General features: G+C 49.4%; 2 protein-coding genes and 1 pseudogene across 2 annotated transcripts; 1 reads left to right on the top strand and 2 right to left on the bottom strand.

Moving 5' to 3' along the window:
- LOC109785937 (desmethyl-deoxy-podophyllotoxin synthase-like) overlaps nucleotides 1–14,480 on the bottom strand; it is a 49,015-nt pseudogene extending 34,535 nt beyond the window's left edge.
- Nucleotides 14,481–14,778: 298 nt separating this feature from the next.
- On the top strand, nucleotides 14,779–19,310 carry LOC109785940 (uncharacterized). Its single transcript, XM_020344529.4, has 10 exons — nucleotides 14,779–15,019; nucleotides 15,113–15,217; nucleotides 15,795–15,856; nucleotides 15,944–16,027; nucleotides 16,114–16,145; nucleotides 16,236–16,317; nucleotides 16,935–17,166; nucleotides 17,902–18,129; nucleotides 18,223–18,515; nucleotides 18,644–19,310. Exons 1-10 carry the CDS (start codon nucleotides 14,996–14,998, stop codon nucleotides 19,002–19,004), a joined length of 1,503 nt encoding a protein of 500 aa, XP_020200118.1. The 5' UTR covers nucleotides 14,779–14,995; the 3' UTR covers nucleotides 19,005–19,310.
- A 339-nt stretch (nucleotides 19,311–19,649) lies between these two features.
- LOC109785941 (ARF guanine-nucleotide exchange factor GNOM) lies at nucleotides 19,650–25,790 on the bottom strand. Its single transcript, XM_020344530.4, has 2 exons — nucleotides 24,786–25,790; nucleotides 19,650–23,443 (listed from the first exon to the last, which is right to left on the bottom strand). The coding sequence occupies exons 1-2, from the start codon at nucleotides 25,515–25,517 to the stop codon at nucleotides 19,931–19,933; spliced, it is 4,245 nt and encodes a 1,414-aa protein (XP_020200119.3). The 5' UTR covers nucleotides 25,518–25,790; the 3' UTR covers nucleotides 19,650–19,930.
- Between the last annotated feature and the right edge of the window lie 743 nt (nucleotides 25,791–26,533).

Genomic DNA, 26,533 nt, shown 5'->3' with positions numbered 1-26,533 from the left:
ATGATAATAGTCTATTATTCGTGCTATAATTGTATTGTCCGGAAATCATAATACATGTGTGAATACATAGACCACAACCTGTCCCTAGTAAGCCTCTAGTTGACTAGCTCGTTGATCAACAGATAGTCATGGTTTCCTGACTATGGACATTGGATGTCATTGATAACGGGATCACATCATTAGGAGAATGATGTGATGGACAAGACCCAACTTAAGCATAGCATAAAAGATCGTGTAGTTTCGTTTGCTAGAGCTTTTCCAATGTCAAGTATCTTTTCCTTAGACCATGAGATCGTGCAACTCCCGGATACCGTATGAGTGCTTTGGGTGTGCCAAACGTCACAACGTAACTGGGTGACTATAAAGGTGCATTACGGGTATCTCCGAAAGTGTCTGTTGGGTTGGCACGGATCGAGACTGGGATTTGTCACTCCGTGTAAACGGAGAGGTATCTCTGGGCCCACTCGGTAATGCATCATCATAATGAGCTCAATGTGACTAAGGCGTTAGTCACGGGATCATGCATTGCGGTACGAGTAAAGAGACTTGCCGGTAACGAGATTGAACTAGGTATTGGGATACCGACGATCGAATCTCGGGCAAGTAACATACCGATTGACAAAGGGAATTGCATACGGATTGATTGAATCCTCGACACCGTGGTTCACCCGATGATATCATCGTGGAACATGTGGGAGCCAACATGGGTATCCAGATCCCGCTGTTGGTTATTGACCGGAGAGGCGTCTCGGTCATGTCTGCATGTCTCCCGAACCCGTAGGGTCTACACACTTAAGGTCCGGTGACGCTAGGGTTGTAGAGATATATGTATGCGGAAACCCGAAAGTTGTTCGGAGTCCCGGATGAGATCCCGGACGTCACGAGAGGTTCCGGAATGGTCCGGAGGTAAAGATTTATATATGGGAAGTCTTATTTTGGTCGCCGGAAAAGTTTCGCGCTTTATCGGTATTGTACCGGGAGTGCCGAAAGGGGTCCGGGGGTCCACCAAGGGGGTCCACCAGCCCCGGGGGGCCACATGGGCTGTAAGGGGTGTGCCTTGGCCTATATGGGCCAAGGGCACCAGCCCCAAGAGGCCCATGCGCAAGAGATAAGAAAGAAGGGAGAGTCCTAAAGGGGGAAGGCACCTCCGAGGTGCCTTGGGGGGGAAGGACTCCCCCCTGGCCGCACCCTTCCTTGAAGGAAGGGGCAAGGCTGCGCCCCCCCCCTCTCCCTTGGCCCTATATATAGTGGGGGGGAAGGGAGGGCAGCAAGATCTAAGCCTTGGGCGCCTCCCTCCTCCCCTGCAACACCTCTCTCTCTCTCGCAGAAGCTCGGCGAAGCCCTGCCGGAGACCCGCTACATCCACCACCACGCCGTCGTGCTGTTGGATCTACATCAACCTCTCCTTCCCCCTTGCTGGATCAAGAAGGAGGAGACTTTGCTGCACCGTACGTGTGTTGAACGCAGAGGTGCCGTCCGTTCGGCACTCGGTCATCGGTGATTTGGATCACGGCGAGTACGACTCCGTCATCCACGTTCATTGGAACGCTTCCGCTCGCGATCTACAAGGGTATGTAGATCCACTCCTTTCCCCTCGTTGCTAGTAGACTCCATAGATGCATCTTGGTGAGCGTAGGAAAATTTTAAATTATGCTACGATTCCCAACAGAATTATATATAGGAAGTCCAATTTCGGCCACCGGGAAAGTTTCGGGGGTTGCCGGTATTGTATCGGGACCACCGGAAGGGTCCCGGGGGTCCACCGGGTGGGGCCACCTATCTCGAAGGGCCCCATGGGCTGAAGTGGGAGGGGAACCAGCCCCTGGTGGGCTGGTGCGCCCCCCCTTGGGCCTCCCCCTGCGCCTAGGGTTGGAAACCCTAGGGGTGGGGGCGCCCCCCACTTGGCTTGGGGGGGAAGCCACCCCTTGGCCGCCGCCCCCCTTGGAGATCAGATCTCCCAGGGCCGGCGCCCCCCAGGAGGCCTATATATAGGAGGGGGGAGGGAGGGCAGCCGCACCACAGCCCCTGGCGCCTCCCTCTCCCTCCCATGACACCTCTCCCTCTCGCTGAGCTTGGCGAAGCCCTGCCGAGATCCCGCTACTTCCACCACCACGCCGTCGTGCTGCTGGATCTCCATCAACCTCTCCTTCCCCCTTGCTGGATCAAGAAGGAGGAGACGTCTTCCCAACCGTACATGTGTTGAACGCGGAGGTGCCGTCCGTTCGGCGCTCGGTCATCGGTGATTTGGATCACGACGAGTACGACTCCATCGACCCCGTTCTCTTGAACGCTTCCGCTCGCGATCTACAAGGGTATGTAGATGCACTCCTCTCTCTCGTTGCTAGATGACTCCATAGATTGATCTTGGTGATGCGTAGAAAATTTTAAATTTCTGCTACGATCCCCTACAGTGGCATCATGAGCCAGGCCTATGCGTAGTTTCTATGCACGAGTAGAACACAAACTTGTTGTGGGTGTAGATGTTGTCAATTTTCTTGCCACTACTAGTCTTATCTTGTTTCGGCGGCATTGTGGGATGAAGCGGCCCGGACCGACCTTACACGTACGCTTACGTGAGACAGGTTCCACCGACTGACATGCACTAGTTGCATAAGGTGACTAGCGGGTGTCTGTCTCTCCCACTTTAGTCAGAACGGATTTGGTGAAAAGGGTCCTTATGAAGGGTAAATAGAAATTGGCATATCACGTTGTGGTTTTACGTAGGTAAGAAACGTTCTTGCTAGAAACCTATAGAAGCCACGTAAAAACATGCAACAACAATTAGAGGACGTCTAACTTGTTTTTGCAGCATGTGCCTTGTGATGTGATATGGCCAAAAGGATGTGATGAATGAGATATATGTGATGTATGAGATTGATCATGTTCTTGTAATAGGAATCACGACTTGCATGTCGATGAGTATGACAACCGGCAGGAGCCATAGGAGTTGTCTTTATTTTTTGTATGACCTGCGAGTCATTGAATAACGCCATGTAAATTACTTTACTTTATTGCTAAACACGTTAGCCATAGAAGTAGAAGTAATCGTTGGCGTGACAACTTCATGAAGACACGATGATGGAGATCATGGTGTCATGCCGGTGACGAAGATGATCATGGCGCCCCGAAGATGGAGATCAAAAGGAGCAAAATGATAGTGGCCATATCATGTCACTATTTGATTGCATGTGATGTTTATCATGTTTTACATCTTATTTGCTTAGAACGACGGTAGCTTAAATAAGATGATCCCTCGCAACAATTTCAAGAAAGTGTTCCCCCTAACTGTGCACCGTTGTGAAGGTTCGTTGTTTCGAAGCACCACGTGATGATCGGGTGTGATAGATTCTAACGTTCGAATACAACGGGTGTAAGCCAGATTTACACACGCAATACACTTAGGTTGACTTGACGAGCCTAGCTTGTACAGACATGGCCTCGGAACACGGAAGACCGAAAGGTCGAGCATGAGTCGTATAGAAGATACGATCAACATGAATATGTTCACCGATGTTGACTAGTCCGTCTCACGTGATGATTGGACACGGCCTAGTTGACTCGGATCATGTTTCACTTAGATGACTGGAGGGATGTCTATCTGAGTGGGAGTTCATTGAATAATTTGATTAGATGAACTTAATTATCATGAACTTAGTCTAAAATCTTTACAATATGTCTTGTAGATCAAATGGCCCACGTTGCCCTCAACTTCAACGCGTTCCTAGAGAAAACCAAGCTGAAAGATGATGGCAGCAACTATACGGACTGGGTCCGGAACCTGAGGATCATCCTCATAGCTGCCAAGAAAGATTATGTCCTAGAAGCACCGCTAGGTATATTCAATGCTGAAATCAGCGGAGGTGGAGATCAAAAAGGAACATCAAGTGTTGATGGTGAATAAAACCACTAAGTTCAAGAAAGGCAAGGGTAAGAAGAACTTCAAGAAAGACGGCAAGGGAGTTGCCGCGCCCGGTAAGCATGCTGCCGGGAAGAAGACAAAGAATGGACCCAAGACTGAGACTGAGTGCTTTTATTGCAAGGGAAGTGGTCACTAGAAGCGGAACTGCCCCAAGTACTTAGCGGATAAGAAGGCCGGCAATACCAAAGGTATATGTGATATACATGTTATAGATGTGTACCTAACCAGCGCTCGTAGTAGCTCCTGGGTATTTGATACCGGTGCGGTTGCTCATATTTGTAACTCAAAGCAGGAGCTGCGGAATAAGCGGAGACTGGCGAAGGACGAGGTGACGATGTGCGTCGGGAATGGTTCCAAGGTCGATGTGATCGCCGTCGGCACGCTACCTCTACATTTACCTACGGGACTAGTTTTAAACCTCAATAATTGTTATTTAGTGCCAGCTTTGAGCATGAACATTGTATCTGGATCTCGTTTAATGCGAGATGGCTACTCATTTAAATCCGAGAATAATGGTTGTTCTATTTATATGAGAGATATGTTTTATGGTCATGCCCCGCTGGTCAATGGTTTATTCTTAATGAATCTCGAACGTGATGTTACATATATTCATAGTGTGAATGCCAAGAAATGTAAGGTTGATAATGATAGTCCCACATACTTGTGGCACTGCCGCCTTGGTCACATTGGTGTCAAACGCATGAAGAAGCTCCATGCAGATGGACTTTTGGAGTCTCTTGATTACGAACATTTGACACGTGCGAACCATGCCTCATGGGTAAGATGACCAAGACTCCGTTCTCCGGAACAATGGAGCGAGCAACCAACTTATTGGAAATCATACGTACTGATGTGTGCGGTCCAATGAGTGTTGAGGCTCGCGGTGGCTATCGTTATGTTCCCACTCTCACTGATGACTTGAGTAGATATGGGTATGTATACCTAATGAAACACAAGTCTGAAACCTTTGAAAAGTTCAAGGAATTTCAGAGTGAGGTTGAGAATCAACGTGACAGGAAAATAAAGTTCTTACGATCAGATCGTGGAGGAGAATATTTGAGTCACGAATTTGGCACACACTTAAGGACATGTGGAATAATTTCACAACTCACGCCGCCTGGAACACCTCAGCGAAATGGTGTGTCCGAACGTCGTAATCGCACTCTATTGGATATGGTGCGATCTATGATGTCTCTTACCGATCTACCGCTCTCATTTTGGGGCTATGCTTTAGAGACTGCCGCATTCACTTTAAATAGGGCTCCGTCGAAATCCGTTGAGACGACACCGTATGAATTATGGTTTGGGAAGAAACCTAAGCTGTCGTTTCTAAAAGTTTGGGGATGCGATGCTTATGTCAAGAAACTTCAACCTGAAAAGCTCGAACCCAAGTCGGAAAAATGCGTCTTCATAGGATACCCTAAGGAAACCATTGGGTATACCTTCTACCTCAGATCCGAAGGCAAAATCTTTGTTGCCAAGAACGGGTCCTTTCTGGAGAAAGAGTTTCTCTCGAAAGAAGTGAGTGGGAGGAAAGTGCAACTTGATGAGGTGATAGTCACCCCTTCCGAACCGGAAAGTAGCACAGCGCGGGAAGATGTTCCTGTGGTGCCTACACCGACTGGGGAGGAAGTTAATGATGATGATCATGAAGCTTCGGATCAAGTTACTGCTGAACTTCGTAGGTCCACAAGGACACGTTCCGCACCAGACTGGTACGGCAACCCTGTCCTGGAAATCATGTTGTTAGACAACGGTGAACCTTCGAACTATGAAGAAGCAATGGCGGGCCCAGATTCCGACAAATGGCTAGAAGCCATGAAATCCGAGATAGGATCCATGTATGAAAACGAAGTATGGACTTTGACTGACTTGCCCGATGATCGGCGAGCCATAGAAAATAAATGGATCTTTAAGAAGAAGACAGACGCGGATGGTAATGTGACCATCTATAAGGCTCGACTTGTCGCTAAGGGTTATCGACAAGTTCAAGGGGTTGACTACGATGAGACTTTCTCACCCGTAGAGAAGCTGAAGTCCGTCCGAATCATGTTAGCAATTGCCGCATTATATGATTATGAGATATGGCAAATGGACGTCAAAACGGCATTCCTTAACGGCTTTCTTAAGGAAGAATTGTATATGATGCAGCCGGAAGGTTTTGTCGATCCTAAGAATGCTGACAAAGTATGCAAGCTCCAGCGCTCAATCTATGGGCTGGTGCAAGCATCTCGGAGTTGGAACATTCATTTTGATGAGATGATCAAAGCCTTTGGGTTTACACAGACTTATGGAGAAGCCTGTGTTTACAAGAAAGTGAGTGGGAGCTCTGTAGCATTTCTCATATTATATGTGGATGACATACTATTGATGGGAAATGATATAGAATTCTTGGAAAGTATAAAGGCCTATTTGAATAAGTGTTTTTCAATGAAGGACCTTGGAGATGCTGCTTATATATTAGGCATCAAGATCTATAAAGATAGATCAAGACGCCTCATTGGTCTTTCACAAAGTACGAACCTTGACAAGATATTGAAGAAGTTCAATATGGATCAGTCCAAGAAGGGGTTCTTGCCTGTATTGCAAGGTGTGCAATTGAGCACGGCTCAATGCCCGACCACGGCAGAAGATAGAGAAAAGATGAGTATCATCCCCTATGCCTCGGCCATAGGGTCTATTATGTATGCCATGCTGTGTACCAGACCTGATGTAAACCTTGCCGTAAGTTTGGTAGGAAGGTACCAAAGTAATCCCGGCATGGAACACTGGACAGCGGTCAAGAATATCCTGAAGTACCTGAAAAGGACTAAGGATATGTTTCTCGTTTATGGAGGTGACGAAGAGCTCGTCGTAAAGGGTTACGTCGATGCTAGCTTCGACACAGATCTGGATGACTCTAAGTCACAAACCGGATACGTGTATATTTTGAATGGTGGGGCAGTAAGCTGGTGCAGTTGCAAGCAAAGCGTCGTGGCGGGATCTACATGTGAAGCAGAGTACATGGCGGCCTCAGAGGCAGCACAAGAAGCAATCTGGATAAAGGACTTCATTACCGACCTAGGGGTGATTTCCCAATGCGTCGGGCCCGATGACTCTCTTCTGTGACATAACTGGAGCTATTGCCCTCGCCAAGGAGCCCAGGTTTCACAGGAAGACCAGACATATCAAGCGTCGCTTCAACTCCATTCGTGAAAATGTTCAAAATGGAGACATAGATATTTGTAAAGTACATACGGACCTGAATGTAGCAGATCCATTGACTAAACCTCTCCCTAGATCAAAACATGATCAACACCAGAACTCTATGGGTGTTCGATTCATCACAATGTAACTAGATTATTGACTCTAGTGCAAGTGGGAGACTGTTGGAAATATGCCCTAGAGGCAATAATAAAATGGTTATTATTATATTTCTTTGTTCATGATAATTGTCTATTGTTCATGCTATAATTGTGTTATCCGGAAATCGTAATACATGTGTGAATACATAGACCACAATGTGTCCCTAGTAAGCCTCTAGTTGACTAGCTCGTTGATCAACAGATAGTCATGGTTTCCTGACTATGGACATTGGATGTCATTGATAACGGGATCACATCATTAGGAGAATGATGTGATGGACAAGACCCAATCCTAAGCATAGCACAAAGATCGTGTAGTTCGTTTACTAGAGCTTTTCCAATGTCAAGTATCTTTTCCTTAGACCATGAGATCGTGTAACTCCCGGATGCCGTAGGAGTGCTTTGGGTGTACCAAACGTCACAACGTAACTGGGTGACTATAAAGGTACACTACAGGTATCTCTGATAGTGTCTGTTGGGTTGACACGGATCGAGACTGGGATTTGTCACTCCGTATGACGGAGAGGTATCTCTGGGCCCACTCGGTAATGCATCATCATAATGAGCTCAAAGTGACCAAGTGGTTGGTCACGGGATCATGCGTTACGGTACGAGTAAAGTGACTTGCCGGTAACGAGATTGAACAAGGTATTGGGATACCGACGATCAAATCTCGGGCAAGTAAAGTATCGATTGACAAAGGGAATTGTATACGGGATTGATTGAATCCTCGACATCGTGGTTCATCCGATGAGATCATCGAGGAACATGTGGGATCCAACATGGGTATCCAGATCCCGCTGTTGGTTATTGACCGGAGAGTCGTCTCGGTCATGTCTGCATGTCTCCCGAACCCGTAGGGTCTACACACTTAAGGTTCGGTGACGCTAGGGTTGTAGAGATATCAGTATGCGGTAACCCGAAAGTTGTTCGGAGTCCCGGATGAGATCCCGGACGTCATGAGGAGTTCCGGAATGGTCCGGAGGTGAAGAATTATATATAGGAAGTCCAGTTTCGGCCACCGGGAAAGTTTCGGGGATTATCGGTATTGTACCAGGACCACCGGAAGGGTCCCGGGGGTCCACCGGGTGGGGCCACCTATCCCGGAGTGCCCCATGGGCTGAAGTGGGAGGGGAACCAGCCCCTGGTGGGCTGGTGCGCCCCCCCTTGGGCCTCCCCCTGCGCCTAGGGTTGGAAACCCTAGGGATGGGGGCGCCCCCCACTTGGCTTGGGGGGGAAGCCACCCCTTGGCCGCCGCCCCCCTTGGAGATCAGATGTCCCAGGGCCGGCGCCCCCCCAGGAGGCCTATATATAGGAGGGGGGAGGGAGGGCAGCCGCACCACAACCCCTGACGCCTCCCTCTCCCTCCCGTGACACCTCTCCCTCTCGCTGAGCTTGGCGAAGCCCTGCCGAGATCCCGCTACTTCCACCACCACGCCGTCGTGCTGCTGGATCTCCATCAACCTCTCCTTCCCCCTTGCTGGATCAAGAAGGAGGAGACGTCTTCCCAACCGTACGTGTGTTGAACGCGGAGGTGCCGTCCGTTCGGCGCTCGGTCATCGGTGATTTGGATCACGACGAGTACGACTCCATCAACCCCGTTCTTTTGAACGCTTCCGCTCGCGATCTACAAGGGTATGTAGATGCACTCCTCTCTCTCGTTGCTAGATGACTCCATAGATTGATCTTGGTGATGCGTAGAAAATTTTAAATTTCTGCTACGATCCCCTACACCAGCTATATCTTCGCACGCAAGGAAGTGCCTCCTTATTACGCACAAAAAATGAATACTCCCCCTGCTAGCTGGGACCCACCATGGTGGGAGGCTGACTTGTGGGCCTACTAAGTTGACTGGGATGGGGGCCTTTGTCAACTTTAGTCAATATGGACGATTCTAGCTCCAGTGACTGTACGATGTCCATCCAACGACCGTAGTGCTTCTTCAACCTCTGGTCTTATTGCTCCAGCCGCCCAAAGCAGCGCCGGTCGTGCCGCATGCTCCTGCCTCCCGTGGCCGGCTGTGCTGACGCGGAGGCCTCACCGCCCCCTACTATTCCCACCGCTGGCCAGGCCCTGCGGCGACGGCAGCCTCACACCGCAGCCGAACCAGTGAACCCTCGTACTCCTCTTCGCGCGGGCTTCCACTGCCGCGTCTTCCCCGGCTCCGCGTCGTCCCCTTCCTAGGCCTCGCCGTCGTCCACCGCCGTGGTGCTCTCCGCGCGGCGTGGTCAACGTGGTCAAGGAACGACTTCCATCGGAAGAGTACTGTACGTGGAGAGGCTGACAGCTGGGTCCACGGCCACATCCCAGTTTTTTTGTGATTTGCCAAGTAAGTCGCTTTGTCAGGCCTGTTGGGCTGCAAATCTTTCAAGACGAGGAGAGCTTTCATTCGGCTGGTCGAGAAAATGGCCCATCAGTAATGAGAAATGGGCTGTACATTTTTAAAACACATCAAACCGGCAATTAGTTTCAAATATCTTTTTTTTCATTTCGAGATTTTAAATTACATTAATTTTTATGCATGGAGAATTTGTTGGATTTTATATTGATATACATTTATTTTTAAAATCATTTTGAATGTGAGTCGAAATTTCGGAATTAAAAACAGTTCGGACCGCACCGAAATATTCAAAATTTCGTATAATTTTTTAACCGTGGCCACAATATGGGCTGTAATGCTAACAAAAAGAATACGGGCTCCAAAAAAACCTTAATAATTAGCAAATGGGCTGTAAATTATTAGAAATAATGGCAGATGGGTTGTATGCTGTTTTCCACAGATTTGAGGCTTTCCTAAAAAAAGGTTGACGCACAAGCAGTCACTGTTGGATGGCCATCCAACGGCCGTCGTGCTTCTTCAATCTCTGCTCTTCCTGCTCCAGCCGCTCAAACAAGCGCCGGCGGGACTGCCTGCTCCCTCCTCCCCGCGGCCGGCTCTGCTGCCGCGCAGGCCTCACCGCCCCACCGTACTCACATCGCTGGCCTAGCCATCCCTCTACTCACCCACACCTGATGTTATTCTCCGGCGACGGCAGACGAACCAGTAAACACTCGTACAGTCGTACTCCCCTTCGCGTGGGAATCAATTGCCGAGTCTTCCCTGCCTCCGTGTCGTTCCCTTCCTAGGCCTCGCCGTCGTCCACCGCCCTGGTGCTCTCGGCGCGGCGTGGTCAACGTGGTCAAGGAACGACTTCCATCGGACGTGGACTGTACGTGGAGAGGCTGATAGCTGGGTCCACGGCAGCAGCAAGGAAGTGCCTCCTTATTACGCGGAAAATAATGATTCCTCCACCTGACAGCTGGGACCCACTGGATGGGCCACTGTATTTCGTGAAAAAAACGTTTCCCCCTGACTGCTGGGACCCACCAGCTACATCTTCGCACGCAAGGAAGTGCGTCCGGGCAAAAAAAAACGATTCGCCCCCTGACTGCTGGGACCCACCAGCTACATCTTCGCAGGCAAGGAAGTGCCTGACAGTCGGGACCCACCTGGTTGAAGCGTATGTAGCGTTGTCATTCTGGTCGCGAACGTGTACGTACATATATACTGGTGGATGTAGAGGCGCGCACGTGTCGTAGTAGAGGCGCGTACGTGTCGTAGTAGAGGTGCGCACGTAGCATGTACACGTACGTACAGCGGCCAGGGTGCAAGAAAGAAAATACAGCCACGTATGTGTACATACGGGCGGGGTCTCGAATGCCTACTCGCGCATACGTATGGCCAGGGCTCGTGTACATGATTGGGTCGGAGCGGAGAAACAGCGTCGTCGTCGTGTTCATGGGGAGGCAACGAAATGCGTCGTGTTCATCGGGAGGCAACGGAACGCGTGGGAGCCAACCGGCTGGGTCGGAACGGAATGCGTCGTCGTGTTCATCGGGAGGGCTTGGACGGAACAGCCGATGAAAACGAGGCCTGGCGTACCGCAGAACGGAGAAAACAGCCTTGTGTTCGACCGGCCACGTTTGAAACGGGATCCTGCTCATCGGGAGGGGTCTGGCGTACCGCAAAACGGAGGAAACGGACCTCCTACGGTCGAAACGGGAGTCTTGTTGATCGGGAGCGGTGTGGCGTACCGCAAAACGGAGGTAACGGACTTGTGTTGGAGCGCTACGGTCGAAACGGGGGTCCTGTTCATCGGGAGGGGTGTGGCGTACCGCAAAACGGGACTCCACGGGATACTATTCATTTCCACCGTCGACCCCTCCAGCCTCCACGGGCTACTGTTCATCCACCGTCGACCTCCTCCAGCCTCCACCTGCGACTGTTCATCCACGGGCTCCTGTTCATCCAGCCTCCACCACGCGCTTCTCCACCGGCTACTGTTCAACCAGCCTCTCCACGGGCTCCTGTTCAACCACCCCTCCACGGGCTACTGTTCATCCAGCCCTCCACCGCCTATTGTTCATTCTGCCCTCCACGGGGTGGTCCTGTTCATCCTACCCTCCACGGGGTCCTGTTCATCCAGCCCGAACCGGCTCGATCGATCAGGGTCCTGTTCATCCAGAGGCAACACCACGGGGTCCTGTTCATCCACCCCCACCGGGAACTGTTCATCCAAACCCCCCCAGCAACGCTCACTGTTCATCCGGAGGCAGCATCGATCGGCTTCAGTTAGCAGCAGTAGCGAAGGAATCGCTCGATCGGGTTCAGTTAACAGCCATCGATCGATCGCTCGGGTTCAGTAACGCGTAGCCTGCAGTGTAATCGCTCGGGTTCAGTTAGAGCCCAACGCCTCGCTCGGGTTCAGTTAGAGCCAACGCCTCGCACACACGCGCGTACGTGTACGAGAGAAACGCGCATCGCTCGGCCCCCGACCTTCCACCGTAACCGGGAACTCCCCGAAATTTTCCTCGCCCTCGCTTCTACCACAGTTTTTTCCGTCATGGACGGCCCAAAGAATGTCATGCAGCTGCGTCTCCGCCCGTCCAGGACGAAAAGCCCATTTTCTGTCATGATTTTTTTCATGGAAGTAGGAGCCCACCACATCTATAATGATACCGGATTTTGTCACAATTATTATCATAGAAGTGCATGTATGACAGAAAAAAATTTCGTTCGGCCAAAATGTTACGGATGTGTCTTTTTTTTTAGCCTGAGCTCCGCCATTACCCACTGCCGCGCCGTCGTTGCCGTCTCGCTGCCCGCGGCGAACATGTCCTGCACGTGTGAGAGAAACAGAGCAGCTAAAGATTAGTAATTCCGTGGCGCGCATGCATGGCGTGGCGTGGAGATCGCAGCTAGATTGCCGCGACGATCACTGGAAGACCTTACAATCATAACGAATTTTATGTTCTTGGTGGTCAGCGGGTGCTGGGAGCCCACTTCTTCTGGAGTCCGAGGAGCACGTCGACCAGGTCTTCGTCTTCGGCGTCTCCCTCGCCGGCGGCTTTCCTCTCCCGGTGCTCTTGGATGACGGTGTCCGTGATCTGCAGCATCTCGCGGCGGCAGCGCTTGATCCGGTCGGGCTCGCGGCTGACGAGCATCGCGAGGCGCGATGACGGAAACAGGTCCGGCAGGCTCAGCCCGGGCCTCATACGGAACATGTCCTCGAACAGCTTCAGGCACGCGTCGCGGCCCTTGAACGGCCTGCTGCCGATGATGGCGCGCACAGTGGAGTCGGCGATGTACGCCGCGATAATCTCTGTCAGGTTCACCGGGCGACGCTCGGACGGCGACGGGGAGGACGAGGCCATGGCGCGAAGGAGGCGGCCGAGCTCGTCCTGGCGGACGCGGCGGGCGCTGAGGAGCTCCTGGGTGCAGATCTTGCGGAGCTGGCGCCACGCGTCGCCGAAGGGCGCGAAGACGAGGCCCTCGGAGCCCTGGAACCAGAGGCGTGACATGGGTCCGACGGGCCGAGACGCGAAGGCCGGGTCGTGGGTCTTCAGGATCTCGCGCGCCGCGTCCGGGGACGAGGCCACCACGGCCGTCACCTCGCCGAAACGGAGCAGCATCAGCGGGCCGCGGCGCCGCGCCAGGTCGCGCAACGCTTGGTGCGGGATCGCGCCCGCGAGGTGGTGCAGGTGGCCGATCACCGGCAGCGCCCACGGCCCTGGCGGGAGCCGCGCGACGCCGGACGACTCGGGCGGCGTCAATCATCTCGAGGCGAAGAGAATGAGGGGTATGATAGCAAGGAGAGGCACGAGCAGCAGCAGGTGGAGCGGGACGTCGGCGTCCATGGCAGCTCGATGGCTGGTGCGCGGGAGGAGCAACAATTCTGAAAGATACAAGCTATATCAGCGTGCAGTAGTGTCAATCTTTGTCCTATCTTTTTATTTTATTTTATTTTTGCGAATCTGGTATGCATAATGTATGACACAATTGTTATGCATCCCAGTTCTGTGGCTTTAAGCTGGTGAGCGGGACGTTGTCAAAGTTTATTGTATTGGAACGCCTAAGGGTGCACACTAGTGGTTGAAAGATGAACCTCCCATTCAGTTATATGGGCAAAAGATCAATGTCAAAGAGGGGAAAACTCTGAGATGGATGGTAGACCCGAGCCTTTGCATTGTTTGATGGATGTGCCCATCATGTATTGCAAAGTTTGAGGTCCGACACAGAGTTATACAAGCTGGATACAAAACAAATGCAGGGTGGGCTTGTAGTTGTCAACTTCTAATTCAAACGGCCAAGGATGCAGACTAGTGGTTAAAAGATGAAGCTCCCATTCAGTTAAATGGGCAAAATATCAATGTCAAAAAATTCAAAATAGACGGTAGATCCAGGCCTCTGCGTTGATTGATCCACGGGGCCACCATCTATTGCAAAGTTTCTGAAAAGGGATAGGAAATTTTCCTACTTGATCTGACGGCTGCAAATAATTTGGGCCTTTGGGCTCGAAAGTCCCGATGTCATTAGCATGATTATGCCTACGGGCAAGCCTATATTACTTCCCCTTTGGGCTAGAGTAGTAATACTAGTACCTGGGCAAGGCGATGGGGGGTGTCTGACCCCTGCTCGCACCCCCTGTCTCTGCCTCTGATGGTGACTAGTTGTTGGGCCCCGCCATTGCGGGCCGCTTGAGAAAGCTATGCGCAACTCACCATCATGTCAAAAAATTAAAAAATATTCTCGCGTCACGTGGACATCACAACTATCTTAAAAGGAAAGAAAAACGTAGAAAAACTTCTCTAAAAAAAGTCTCCCTGCCATTTTAAAAAACTCTAAAAAAATACTTTCTCACCGTGACCAGCCAACATGCGCCACATGGCGTAGCTGATCGGCCACCATTCTAGCGCCTCTTAATGGGTTTAATAATAATGTTTTGTTGGCATATGAAATTCCAAGTTCAAACACAAATTCGTTTAGGAGGTATAAAAAAATTTAGGGTATAAAATAGTTGTGTTTATTGGTTGACACTGTGTACCGCTGATTTTTTTTTCTTTCAAACCATGCAAATAAATTTGTGTTTGAACTTAAAATTCAGCATGTCCATACAAAATCATTTCTCCGACACACAAGACATCGCAGTCCTGCCGTGCCCCACAAACCAAGAAGCTGTTCCGGCGGGCCCACGCGACATGGGGCCAGCACAGCTCGCGGGTAGCTTGTGGCAGCGTAGCAGAAGCATTTCCGGCACCGAAATTTCCATCGATCTGAACGCCCCCACCGGCCGGTCGACCCTCCACCACCTACCCGTCGCCGTCGTCCTCGCCCTCGCCCTCGCCTCCAGCCTCCCCTCCGCCCCCAAAACCCTAGCCCCGGCCCCGGCCCCGCCGCCCCAGAGCCCCCGCCATGTCCACCAACGGCAGCTCCCCGGTACGCACGCCGCCGTCCCGCCCCGGTCCACATGTCTCTGAAATTTCCCACCTTTGGTGTCTTCTCTGACGATTTGCTCGGGGGATTCCGCAGAGGGTCAGGGACACGGAGAGCAGCCTGGAGAAGGTGAAGCGGCAGCTGTCGACGGGATCCGGGAGGTACCTGCTGCAGGGCCCCCTGCTGAAGCGATCTGAGACGGTACGGCGCTCATCTCTGGGACGCTGGATCATATAGGGGTTTGTTAGGCGTGTGAATGTTCGATTTTGGTGATAGATTTGAACTAGTGAGGGGTGTAGCCGTCGAAAACTTAGGTTTAATGGCTCAATTTGGCGAGTTAGGGTAAGTCGTTGGTTTATATTGCTCGTCCTGGGTTTTTGTCGCGTCTGATTATAGCAGAGTGACTTTTCTGTTCAGTTTCCTGAAGTAATTTGATCGATATCCTAGGAATTATATGAAATTTGACGAGTAGCAGCTAGGAGTACTGCATTGCCCTGTGTCCTTGCGAGCGAATTACTGGGAAAGCAAAGTCAATCTTGCTCCATGTGTGAACTGATAGAATTGAATATTATGAGATGCTAGTTAGCGACCTACCTAGGCCTTGCAATTTGATAGCCAGCGTGTGAATAACTATGTCCAAATGAATTCAAGAGAATCCTAGTGAATATAATGTTCTACTGATTATTCCCTTGTAAAGAAATATAAGAGCGTTTAGATCACTTGTGAACAATTGTCTACTAATTTCGCTTTTGGACTGCTATTATCTTCTTTCGAACAGCTACGGAAATGGAACGAACGATGGATAATATTGGACCCAACATCTGGCAAGATGGAATACAAGTACGGAACACCTTGTGTTTTGTAACTGAGAATGCCAAAGAACATTTCCACAGCTATCTCCTTATCTATTGTGTTTTGTTGTTCCAGACTTCGGAGGAATGAAACTGCCGTTAAGGGAACCATTATCTTTGATGCTTCAAGCACCATTACTTTGTCTCCTGTAAACTTTCAGTAAGATTGGTCCCTGAACATAAACTATTCTTGGTACTTCCTTTCTCACTCTGAAGGTTGTATAACTGCCACTTCAATTCTTACAGAGGCATGCCAAAGTATGACGGATGCTGTTTCTGTATCCTTTATACCTCTGATGAGCTTTAAGCATATTTTTTTGCAAGCTGTCTATATCCTTCTAGACTTTGGTATTCCTTTACTCTAGTAGACATTGGAACTCCTCAGAAAAAAGATTACTTTCTTTGCGCTGAAACTCCTGGTGCTGCCAAAGCTTGGGTATCTACATTGCAGTAAGTTTCCGATCTATTACCTGTGAAATATCATTGTATGCTCTGTACAGGCGTTTGCAAATTTATTTTATGATTCTACATTATAGTATCTAGTGCAAATGCTGAACTCAACCCAAACACGCAAACTTGGTGAGTCGTTCAATCATTGTGAATGGGATTATCGCTAACAGTGACACTATCCCAGTAGAAGGTAGCACTCTCATGGTGCAGATTTAAACGATGTGTCTCATGGTGCAGATTTAAACGATGTGTTTACATTCATTGTACAGCTTGTGATTAGAGTTGCATTTTTGCACTGTATATGCATCTCTTAATTCTGTCTTCCAGTAAGGTATAACTAGAAGATAATGCTTTTGAATGGGACCAAAGAATTATATGTTGCCATAAACTGCTTTCAACTTTACGAGTCCTGGACCCAACTAGTTTGGTACATTGCGGGGCTATGCGATAATCTTCTTTCAGTAGTTAAACTAAATACTCCCTCCGTTCCAAATTAGATGACCCAACTTTATACTAACTTTAGTACAAAGTTGGGTCATCTATTTTGGAACGGAGGGAGTATTATAGTACATACAGTTGTTGAACTATTTGGTACTGATGATATCTTTAATTAACAGTGCAACTCAATTAGTACTACAAGCGCATAAAGAGGCAGTAAATTCTTTAGCTGGGAATGGCTCTCCTTCTACATTAGGCACGGTTGCTACTGCAGTTGCTAATGCTAATGCAACTGCTTTGGAGGCAATGAAGGAGATAGATGCAGCACTGAAGGTTTCAATGAGGGCAGCTCTTGGGTTGGGTACAAATAATTCGAATGTGGGTCAACTTGATGATTTAACTATCATGAAGGTATGCATTCATCTCGGCCTAGATAGATAAATCTCTTATCTGAATCTCTTGCTCCATATTGTTATTAACTGTGGCTGGTGTGACCATACAAACAAAAATTTCCAGCATGATTCATTGCTGAGCTGTCATGACTCATGATTCACTTCTTAATAATATATATTGCTTTATTTTCGAATATGTTTGTATTGTAATAAGCATTTTATTTTATTATTACACAATGTACATATGTACACCCCACTTATTGATCAAACATACTTCGTTATTCACACCAGCACAAAATCACTAATATCATACAGGCCGTTGCAAACCATGATCAAATATAAGAGCGTTTAATAGTGATCTAAACGCTCTTATATTTCTTTACGGAGGGAGTAATTGTCATAAAAAATTACAAGTTCATCATCTCTGCCATTTTTAATATTAGCCCGGTTGTCTTAGACCAGACTAACATATTCTGAATAAACGTGGGAATTCATTGTTAGGACATAATGTTCCTTGCTTATTGTATGCAATTTTGACCTTTTGTTTTGTGGCTAGCATGTCATCCTTCCAACTATATACTGACCAGTATAATCTCTTAAACTTTGATTACTATGTCTAGTTCTGTTAAATGGTTACATCTTTGGGCACTAAGTTGTATGGTGGTGTGATGGTAGCTACATAATTCTGTATCCTTGTTATATGCACGGGCATTGATTTGGTCAATTCTTTGTGTACCGTGTTAATGTTTCCCAGGAGACTCTCCGAGTGAAAGATGAGGAGTTGCAGCATTTGGCTAAGGACATTCGTGCTCGTGACGCCACAATTCAGGAAATTGCAGAGAAGTTAACAGAGACCGCAGAGGCTGCAGAAGCAGCAGCTTCTGCAGCCCATACAATCGATGAACAGAGACGACTTCTATGTTCAGAGATTGAGCGTCTGAAAAAAGCAATGGAAACACAAATGGAACAATCCATGCTTAAGGTCAATATTATGTTTTGTATTGCTTATTACTATTTTGGAAGATTTAAGTGCTCTGAACTCTAATGCTAAATATGGTTAATGGATGTATGGCAGCTACGGCAATCTGAAGAGAAGGTAATTAGCCTGAGCAAAGAGAACGACCAGTTGCTGAAGGAAAGAGACGCCGCATTTCAGGAAGCATATATGTGGCGCACTGAACTAGGAAAAGCTAGAGAACAAGCGGTGATACAGGAAGCAGCAATTGCCCGAGCAGAGGAGAAGGTAAGGGTGTCTGAAGCGGATGCCGCGGTTCGGATAAAGGAAGCCGCTGAAAAGTTGCATGCTGCCGAGAAAGAAAAAGAAGAACTTCTAGCCCTTATTGGTGTTCTCCAATCACAAGTGCAGAGGTTTTTGTCTTGTCCCATTCCTTTTGCATACAAGTTCAAAATGAAACCTGCATAGACATTTATCCATCAACATGAATTTACACTATGCATTACCAGTGATGATTAAAAGATAAACTGTACTGATGCAGAGAACAAAGCAGCACGAAGCAGGTATGCGAAGAGAGATCCGAATCATGCTCTGGCGCCGACAACTCCCCTCCGCTGACAAAGCATGTCGACGCATCAGACGACGACGTGGACAAGGCGTGCGTGAGCGATTCGAGATCGGTCCTGGTCTCGAGCGAGAGCACGGAGGTCCAGCTGGCCGTGGACGGGGTGGACATCCGCCCCATCGGCGACCCGGAGTGGGGCGGCTTCCAGCAGCCGGAAGCGCTGATCGCCGACGTGCGGGAGGTCTCCCCGGAGGCGGAAGGCAGCAGCCTGGATATCCCGGTGGTCAACCCGGCACCGGCCAATGATCATATGCAGGGAGGGGCAACACATCCCTGAAGGCCTGGAGGTCCTGGAGCTGTCCATTGCTTTCTTGGGTGGTTTGTGATTATTGAGGAGACCGGCAGGGATTTGAATCCTCTCGAGAATTACTGTCGCTTTTTTTTTTGCTGCTTCCAGGTTGTGTGTCCTTTGTATTTAAGTATGCAGCTCAATAAAAGATGAGAGCAGTTTGTCGTGTGATTGTAAATTATTATTCACGTCATCTCCTTTTGCCATTGATTTGAATTATGAATTGTCCATGATTGAAACAAATGTGATGAGAAAAGGACACATGAATTGAAAGTTGATGCTGTGGAACTAAAATCACAGAAGTTGTACAGATCCCGTTTGGGAGATGCCATTTTTTTCCCTTGTCCGTCTTATTGGCTTAACAAAATAAAATCATATTTTTGTTGGTAAACCAATATGTACTGATTCAATTGGCAGCGAAAATCAATCACGGGGATTGCATACAAAATATTTGTGCACCGAAAGTCGATGATTTCGTACAAAATATTTGTGCCCCAGCTGAAACGATGTGCGATAATCTATTACAAGGGGGGGAAATGACAAGGTGAGAGCTGGAATCCTCCAGTAGGTGAGAATTTGTGATGAGCAGATTTCATGTAGAAACCGGTGCAAAAAACATAAAACATATCTTCCAAACGAGTCCCAATTAGAAAATGAGCCAAATTTATACAAACCAGCACACAAACTTGAACTTTCTGCGAAACAACAGCATTTCCAGTGCTGATGATGAAACGTGCATCACAGCCACTCAGGTCAGCAGCGCAAACATGTCAATCTGCTCACATTGCTGCCACAGTTTTACGCAACAACAGCAACTCGGACAGAATAAATATACATACAATGGAGGCGGCGAAATGCGGGTTACAATATCAAAACCTTACGTCTCAATGGATGAGCCGACCCATGAGCTTTTTCTAGTTCTTAATCTCGGCGTCGTTCAGCCCCCCTCTCGGGCTACCGGCATTGCTCGGCGGCTCATACTCCTGGCTCGGGAAGACCTCCGACTGCAGGCCCGTCGAGATGTTGTTCACATGGAGCCACGTCAGCTCCCACAGGCTGTCGCCCCCTATCGTGCTCCTCTTGGCGAGGATCCCCCTGCTCTTCATCGCGACCAGGATGTTCCTGAGAAGGTCCGGGATCAGTTCCTGAAGCTTGTCGCTGCGCTTGCCCCGGACCTTGGTCTTGATGCACTTCTCCATCCGGCTGAGGACCCCCAGCCACAGCTTGCAGAAGCTGCTCAGCCCGAAGAGGTCTGGTAACAGCTGAAGGTAGACCTTTGCTACCAGTTTCACGGCGAGCACGAGGGATCCTTCCATGTTCCTGTGGTCCTTCTGCGAGTGGTTCTGGGCGATTTCCAGCAAGTCGTCCAGCAAAGCGAATATGATGTGATCGAAAGCGTGTGACCATGTGGTGGACTGGAGGCCTATCCCTTCGGTCGCTGTTAGGCATCGCTGGAGTGAAACCAATGCGTGGTTTCGCACCTCCTCTCTCTGGTCCAGGCTCAACTTTTTCAGCGCTTGCAGAAGTTTGAGCCACATCTCCCTGATTGCTTCCACCCCTCTATCAGCTTCTTCGCCCGGCTCTTTTGTATCTTGCGACCACCGGGCAAGATAAGTGACCGAATCAGCCATCAAATCCAGGGCACGAATGGACCTGTCTGTTAGACCAACTCTGGACTCGGCAAACTGCCTTGACGCTTCAATGCAGAAGGCATAATTTGATCTTGAAAGGTGGCCCTCTGACATGATAAACATGATAGCCTCAAAGCCTACCCCTGAAGCATCTGGGTGGCGAGCTGTAATGGAGAGCAGCAACACTACAGTTCTCCAACCCATCTGCGATTTTATGTGTCCCGCGTTTGCTTTGACAAGCCGTGCGACCTCTTGTGTGATGTTCTCACAGTATGCATCCGCTACACGTGCGTCCAGCTTCAGAACTAATTGCAATGACCTCAGCAACTCATCAGCAAGGTTCTCTTTGTATGGAAGTAACCTCTGGCATATCCGCAGAAGGCCAAAAATAGCTTTCTCCACAAGGGCACATGGCATGACTGTGGACTGAACTATGTTGGCAATATGCTCATATACACCTTGCCAGAGGAGCACAATTCGATCTCGATTGTTAAGCGTGATGGCGATGAGAAGTTCCAAGCAGAATACTGCTGTGTCTTCGTCGTCTGGCGAACTGGCAACCTTTTGAGGCCGCCCTGCAGCCCATATCAGTGCCCTGGCAAGCTGCAATAGTGAATCAGGTTGCAAAACCTTGCTCTCTGTAAATATACCATCAATGCGGCACTTCTGGATTGTCTGAAGAGTCCTCTGGTGGGCAGCAAGTTGCTGCTCAGTTGGTTGTGATCTTGGTTCCTCGCTGTCAAGCGAGAGTAGCTGACTAAATCTTCCCATGAGTCCAGAGGATTTCCGAGGGGTACCCATCACTGGAATGTGAGATGTGGAGATTGAGCTAGGAACAGGCTTTCCTTGGACAGTTTCAGCAGAAACTTCTGAATCATCAGCTGCATCACTAGCAACACGGGCAGGAAGAAGCCCTAGCTTATGCAGTCTCAGGATGCAATCCAATACATTCCTCCAACCAGTACGTATGTAATGCCCATATTTATTAGCTATGGTAAACAGTGTCTCAGTTGCCAATCTAGCCTTCAGATCATCTCCAAAGGCGGTGACTGGTTCCTCGACCAAAGAGGTATTCAAAAGAGTGGTGAATTTGCAGAGAGAAACAACAAGATCGTCCAAAACGTCTTCAAGATGATGAAATGCTGAGATCTTTGCGATGCCCAAGAAGCCATCCACACAGGTCAACAGAACTTCTTCATGTTCCGAATGATCAAATACCACTGCAATGGCAGCAATAGTAGGGCCAGACATGATAGCAAACATATCGTGGTCGAGGAAAGGCTGAGAATCACCAACAATATACTGGGGTGTTGACTTGGACTTCCGCATTAGATCTATCCAACGGCTGGGAGACATTTCCAAATATCCCATGCCCTGCTCGGGCGTGGTCTTAATCTCATTTCGGCAGATAGCGTGGTATAGCTCAGACAACATCTCACGTGGGAGGTCACTACCCCCATTTATGTTCCTGTTGTTTTTTATGAAGTCCTCCTCAGTCATCTTCTTTTTCACCTGCATGTTATGCTGATCAGTGTTCAGCATTATAATTGAGTAAGACAGCAGCAAAGCAGTGTCTTTATTTGCAAAAGCTTGCGGAGCCTGCTCATAGTATCTATCTGAAAAGGCCTCAAGAACCCTCTGTATCTTCTGAGATTCTCCAGGTAGTCGGAATGTCTCCAAAAATAACCTCAGAGCTGTATCCAAGTTCATCTCCTCGAAGTCAAAGGTCTGAGCAAACTCATGAAGCACCTGAACACAAAACTCGTCATGATTGCCGAGAAAGTCTCCTACGAGATTCTTATCCAGACCAGCTGTGTAGCGGAAAAAACAAGCCACACTCTGCGGATCAAGCTTCTCGGGCAACAGATGATTGCCTTGAAGGAACTCCAGACCTTTCTTTGGGTCCCTGTTGAAGTGATCAGCGCCAATCATTAGCCTCCTCTTGACATACTTCCTTTGGCGGACAAATTTCACCCAATGCTGAGGATCCAAAAAATTCTCGCACTTAACAGTCCAGAATGGAGCATATTCATCAAGTTCCACAGACCTTAGTTCAGGGCCAGAGGTTGCATTCCCAATCCGATCAGCCATTCCCTGAATCACAGCAATCAAGCCTTCCAGAGCAAGAATGTGCATAGAAGACAAGGGGCAGTTAATAGGAAATGCACTCTTTGATAGAAGATTTGCAAGCTCCTCAAACACATTCCTGCATGTTATGTCACAGTCAAGATTGGCGTACATCTCCACCATAAAATTCTTCTGTCGACAGAAGTCTACAAGAGCTTCCATCGCAACCTCCTGCTGATGATATGTTGCTCCAAATCGGGGCTGTGCGAGCCTTAGAATTATGCAACAAAAAAAGGCCTCAAGCTGCATCTTGAGCTCATTACGGAGGTGATGGTAAAGATTCAACACGATGCTGCACACCACTGAAAGAGTAAGCGGGCTTATCGATAAGCCAAGCTGCATTAGGTTTCGGAAAAGCTCATCTTGGACCAGCGACAGCACCTTTGGATGCCTCCCAATTGCAGACCCACCAAGCTCTATCGCTGAATTGATCAACTTCAGAGCAAACAAAGGTTGACCTTCATCATACCCGTTCAGCTCAACACCACTGAGGAGAGAGCATAGGAAATGGAAAATCTCCTCCATGCAAGGAGTTCCATATGGCTCCACAACAAGGACACTACCATCCGGAGAATTCTCATCAGGTGTACCTGCCTCGGACACATAGCTTCCGTTTCCATTTTCCATTTGCCCGATACCAAATGGATGATTCTTATCCATGCCACCCATCTGCACGAGTACAACACAGAAATCAATTGTAACCAAATGGAGCAAAAATGTCATCTAATACATGAGAACGGTACATGATATAAAAATAAATGCCAAGAAGCTAACCAAAATTCCAAACTTGTATAAGATCAGGACCTGAGGTGTGATCTGTGGCGTTAGCCCATACGGGGATCCAAAAGCTTGTTTAAATCCTGAATTATTTTGATAGCAGTTCTACAGATTGCATCTAATTTGAATAAAAAATTCCGAACCTGAACCACAGGTCGAGTAACAAAATGGCAAATTTGGCGGTGAATAGTAGCAAATGGATCTGAAATTCCATGTCGTGGTAGACGGATCTTGTGTGAATGCTGGCATAACTTTTCAACACCTTTTGGGATATCCAATGAACTGATTGTGCCAAAGGGTATGTTTGGTTTGAGCCCCAACTAGCCCCACCAAAAATTTGGTGTGACCAAAGCGACAAATTTTTTGGTACCTTGTTTATGTTTGGATTGTGGCCATTGGACCATCCAAAATTTTGGCAAAACAGACCTCTTGTTTGGTTTGCAACCAACTGCGATTTCCTGACCATACTAGTCTTGCACATATTTAAACAAGCTATACTTTGTCTACTTATAGGAGACTTACAAGGGCCAGGCTGGTGCAAGAAACAACATAATTTTGGAGGGCTCAAACATCGATTGCAGTATTCGCATACGCAATAACATTATGGGATTAGATTTTTTGTGCATCATTTAGTTCAAACAGTAGGAAAAAACAATCACCTTCCCAGCCTCTCTGCCCTACCCAATTGAGTTCTACCCGATCTCTTATCTCACTCACTTGATCAGTTGGTCAGGACCAGTGCAGCATAATCAGTTAGGTTCAATGCATCTGTTCCAATCCCTCAGTGCCATAATATAAGAGCCTTTTTGACACTAGTGTAGTGTCAAAAGTCCCATAATATAAGAGCATATTTGACACTAGTGTAGTGTCAAAAATACTCTTAGGCCCTGCTTGGAATAGCGTTTCAGCTCGTTTTTGGCCGGTTTAGGATACAGACCTCCTTCCGTCGTTTTAATTTCAGTCTGGAATCAAGAGGCGACCAGTAATTTACACCTGCAAGATAAATACAGGTGTAAAAACTTACACCCATTCCAAGCAGGACCTTACATTATGTGACGGAGGGAGTAGCATTTACTGTGTGCAATGGTGCTGCATTCTTGGATACAGCAAAATGAAAATCGTAAATTTGTGCTAGTAGTTGTAAGGATGAGCTGCGGAGTTGAGTGGCATTTGTGGACTGGATGCACTAATAATAGCGAAAGCAGAAGCTCACATTACGAAGAACTTAGCATACCTCTGGTTTGACGGCAGCGTCGTCCGCGTCGCCGGCGCCTATCAGCGGGAGGCGGGCGAAGACGAGGCGGACGAGCTCGTGCATCACGTGGCGGGAGAAGCGCTGCAGGAGCTCGCCCTTGGCGGCGGCCTGGTGGACGACGCGGAAGCAGGTGTTGACGGCGGTGAGGACGTGCTGGTCCCCGAGCGCGGGGGCGGCGGGGGCGCGGAGGCAGGCGAGGAGCGCCTGCAGCATCCGCATGAGCACGTCCTCCTCGGCGGCGGGCTCGGCGCCGGCCTCGAAGCGGCAGCAGGCGACGGCGTCGACGACCTCCCGCAGCGCGGAGCCCGGGAGGGCGGGGGCGGTGAGCGCCATGACCTCGTGCAGCGCGGCGAGGGCCGCCGAGGTGGCGTCGGCGCCGGCGTCCTCGGACCGCACCGCGTCGAGGAAGGGCCGCAGCGCGGCGGCCGGGAGCGAGGGGGAGGCGGCGGCGAGCGGGGCGAAGGCGAGCCGGCGCAGGGCCTTGAGGGAGGCCACGAGCGGGTGGTCGGCCGCCGCGTCGTCGGCGGCCGCGGCGCGCGGGTGGCGGAGGCCCCGGCGCATCACGGCCAGCACCGCGCTGGCCTGCGCGGAGATCGCGCAGGCCAGGGCCGCGGGGTCGCCGTGGGGAGGGGGGTGGTGCGGCGGCGACGGCGACGACTCCTCGGCGATGGGGTCGATGCCGCCCGAGTTGAGCGGCCTGGGGCGGCCCATTTGGGTGGCCGGCGGGCGGGCTAGCTGGACCTCGGGGCGGGGGGCGGCATGGGGGGTGGATCTGGGGCGGAGATCCGGCGAGCGGCTGCTCGGGGGAAGACGGCGGGGAGGGGAGTGGGAGTTCGTGCGTGCGTGCAAGACTGCTTTTTTCCCCTCCTCGTGCCCGCTTTAATTTTTCCGCCGCGCCGTGCCGTGCGTCGGGGAAGCGGAGCTCGCCGTGGACTGGGGACGGACTTTGGCTGGAGCTGGTGGGTAAACTGGTCGTTGCGCGTCGGAGAGAACCAAGGAGCGAAATGCGGTAACGAGGAAAAACCGCTTTCTTTTCTTTTTTCTTTCTTATTATAATATAATTGCGTGTGTTCTTATTTTCCATGGGTTTTGGTTTTCAGATGGCGTCGAGGGCACAAACATCGCCGGGTGAATCACGATGAACACCGCGGAGGTATTGCCAAAATGATACAAAAGTGCATCCGCGTCGGCTGATGTGTTGCAAAGAGATGGAGATGGGGATGGGGTTGTGATGATGAAGACAGATGGATGGTGATGATGATGCCCTCTCGATGCGGCGATGCGCCGGCGGAGTCCCTTGATCATGTCCCCCTCCTCTCGATGCGGTGATGGGGACGAAATATACGTGGTCGGGGAAGAACGGAAGTACAGAACCCTGGCTAGAGTGACTAGATATAATTAGGATTGATTTCTTCGCACTCTTTCATTTCTTGCTTTTGGCTTATAACATACCCGGTTTGCCCGGTTAGAGTTAAGAGCAGTGACAAGGTAGAACATAAACAGTGATGAGTACATTTGAATTACAACGGTTAAGCCCACACGTGTTTAATCTTACAAGGTTAACCCCACACGGTGTTTAATCTATCATCCTGGCTGTCTATCTCCATTTACCCACTCCCATACCCACCGTTGGATAACTGAGGAAGTGTTACTGCAGGTGTTCGTCAGTTATCGACAGCTACACATTTCTTTGGTGTTCGTCTAGATCCTGACATTAACTGCATGGA

The sequence above is a fragment of the Aegilops tauschii genome, chromosome 4 (assembly GCF_002575655.3).
Source record: "Aegilops tauschii subsp. strangulata cultivar AL8/78 chromosome 4, Aet v6.0, whole genome shotgun sequence".
NCBI classification, from domain to species: domain Eukaryota; kingdom Viridiplantae; phylum Streptophyta; class Magnoliopsida; order Poales; family Poaceae; genus Aegilops; species Aegilops tauschii.
The sequence above is the reverse complement of the archived record's forward strand: the minus strand, read 5'-3'. Positions and strand labels throughout refer to the sequence as shown.

Excerpts from the sequence above, each read along its gene's own strand:
- LOC109785941 (XM_020344530.4), bottom strand. The coding sequence starts at position 25,517 with ATGGGCCGCCCCAGGCCGCTCAACTCGGGCGGCATCGACCCCATCGCC. Across the intron at positions 23,444-24,785 it reads ACGCTGCCGTCAAACCAGAG|ATGGGTGGCATGGATAAGAA; the intron begins GTATGCTAAGTT and ends GTACTCGTGCAG.
- LOC109785940 (XM_020344529.4), top strand. The coding sequence starts at position 14,996 with ATGTCCACCAACGGCAGCTCCCCG. Across the intron at positions 15,218-15,794 it reads TGCTGAAGCGATCTGAGACG|CTACGGAAATGGAACGAACG; the intron begins GTACGGCGCTCA and ends TCTTTCGAACAG. Across the intron at positions 16,318-16,934 it reads GCTTGGGTATCTACATTGCA|TGCAACTCAATTAGTACTAC; the intron begins GTAAGTTTCCGA and ends TTTAATTAACAG.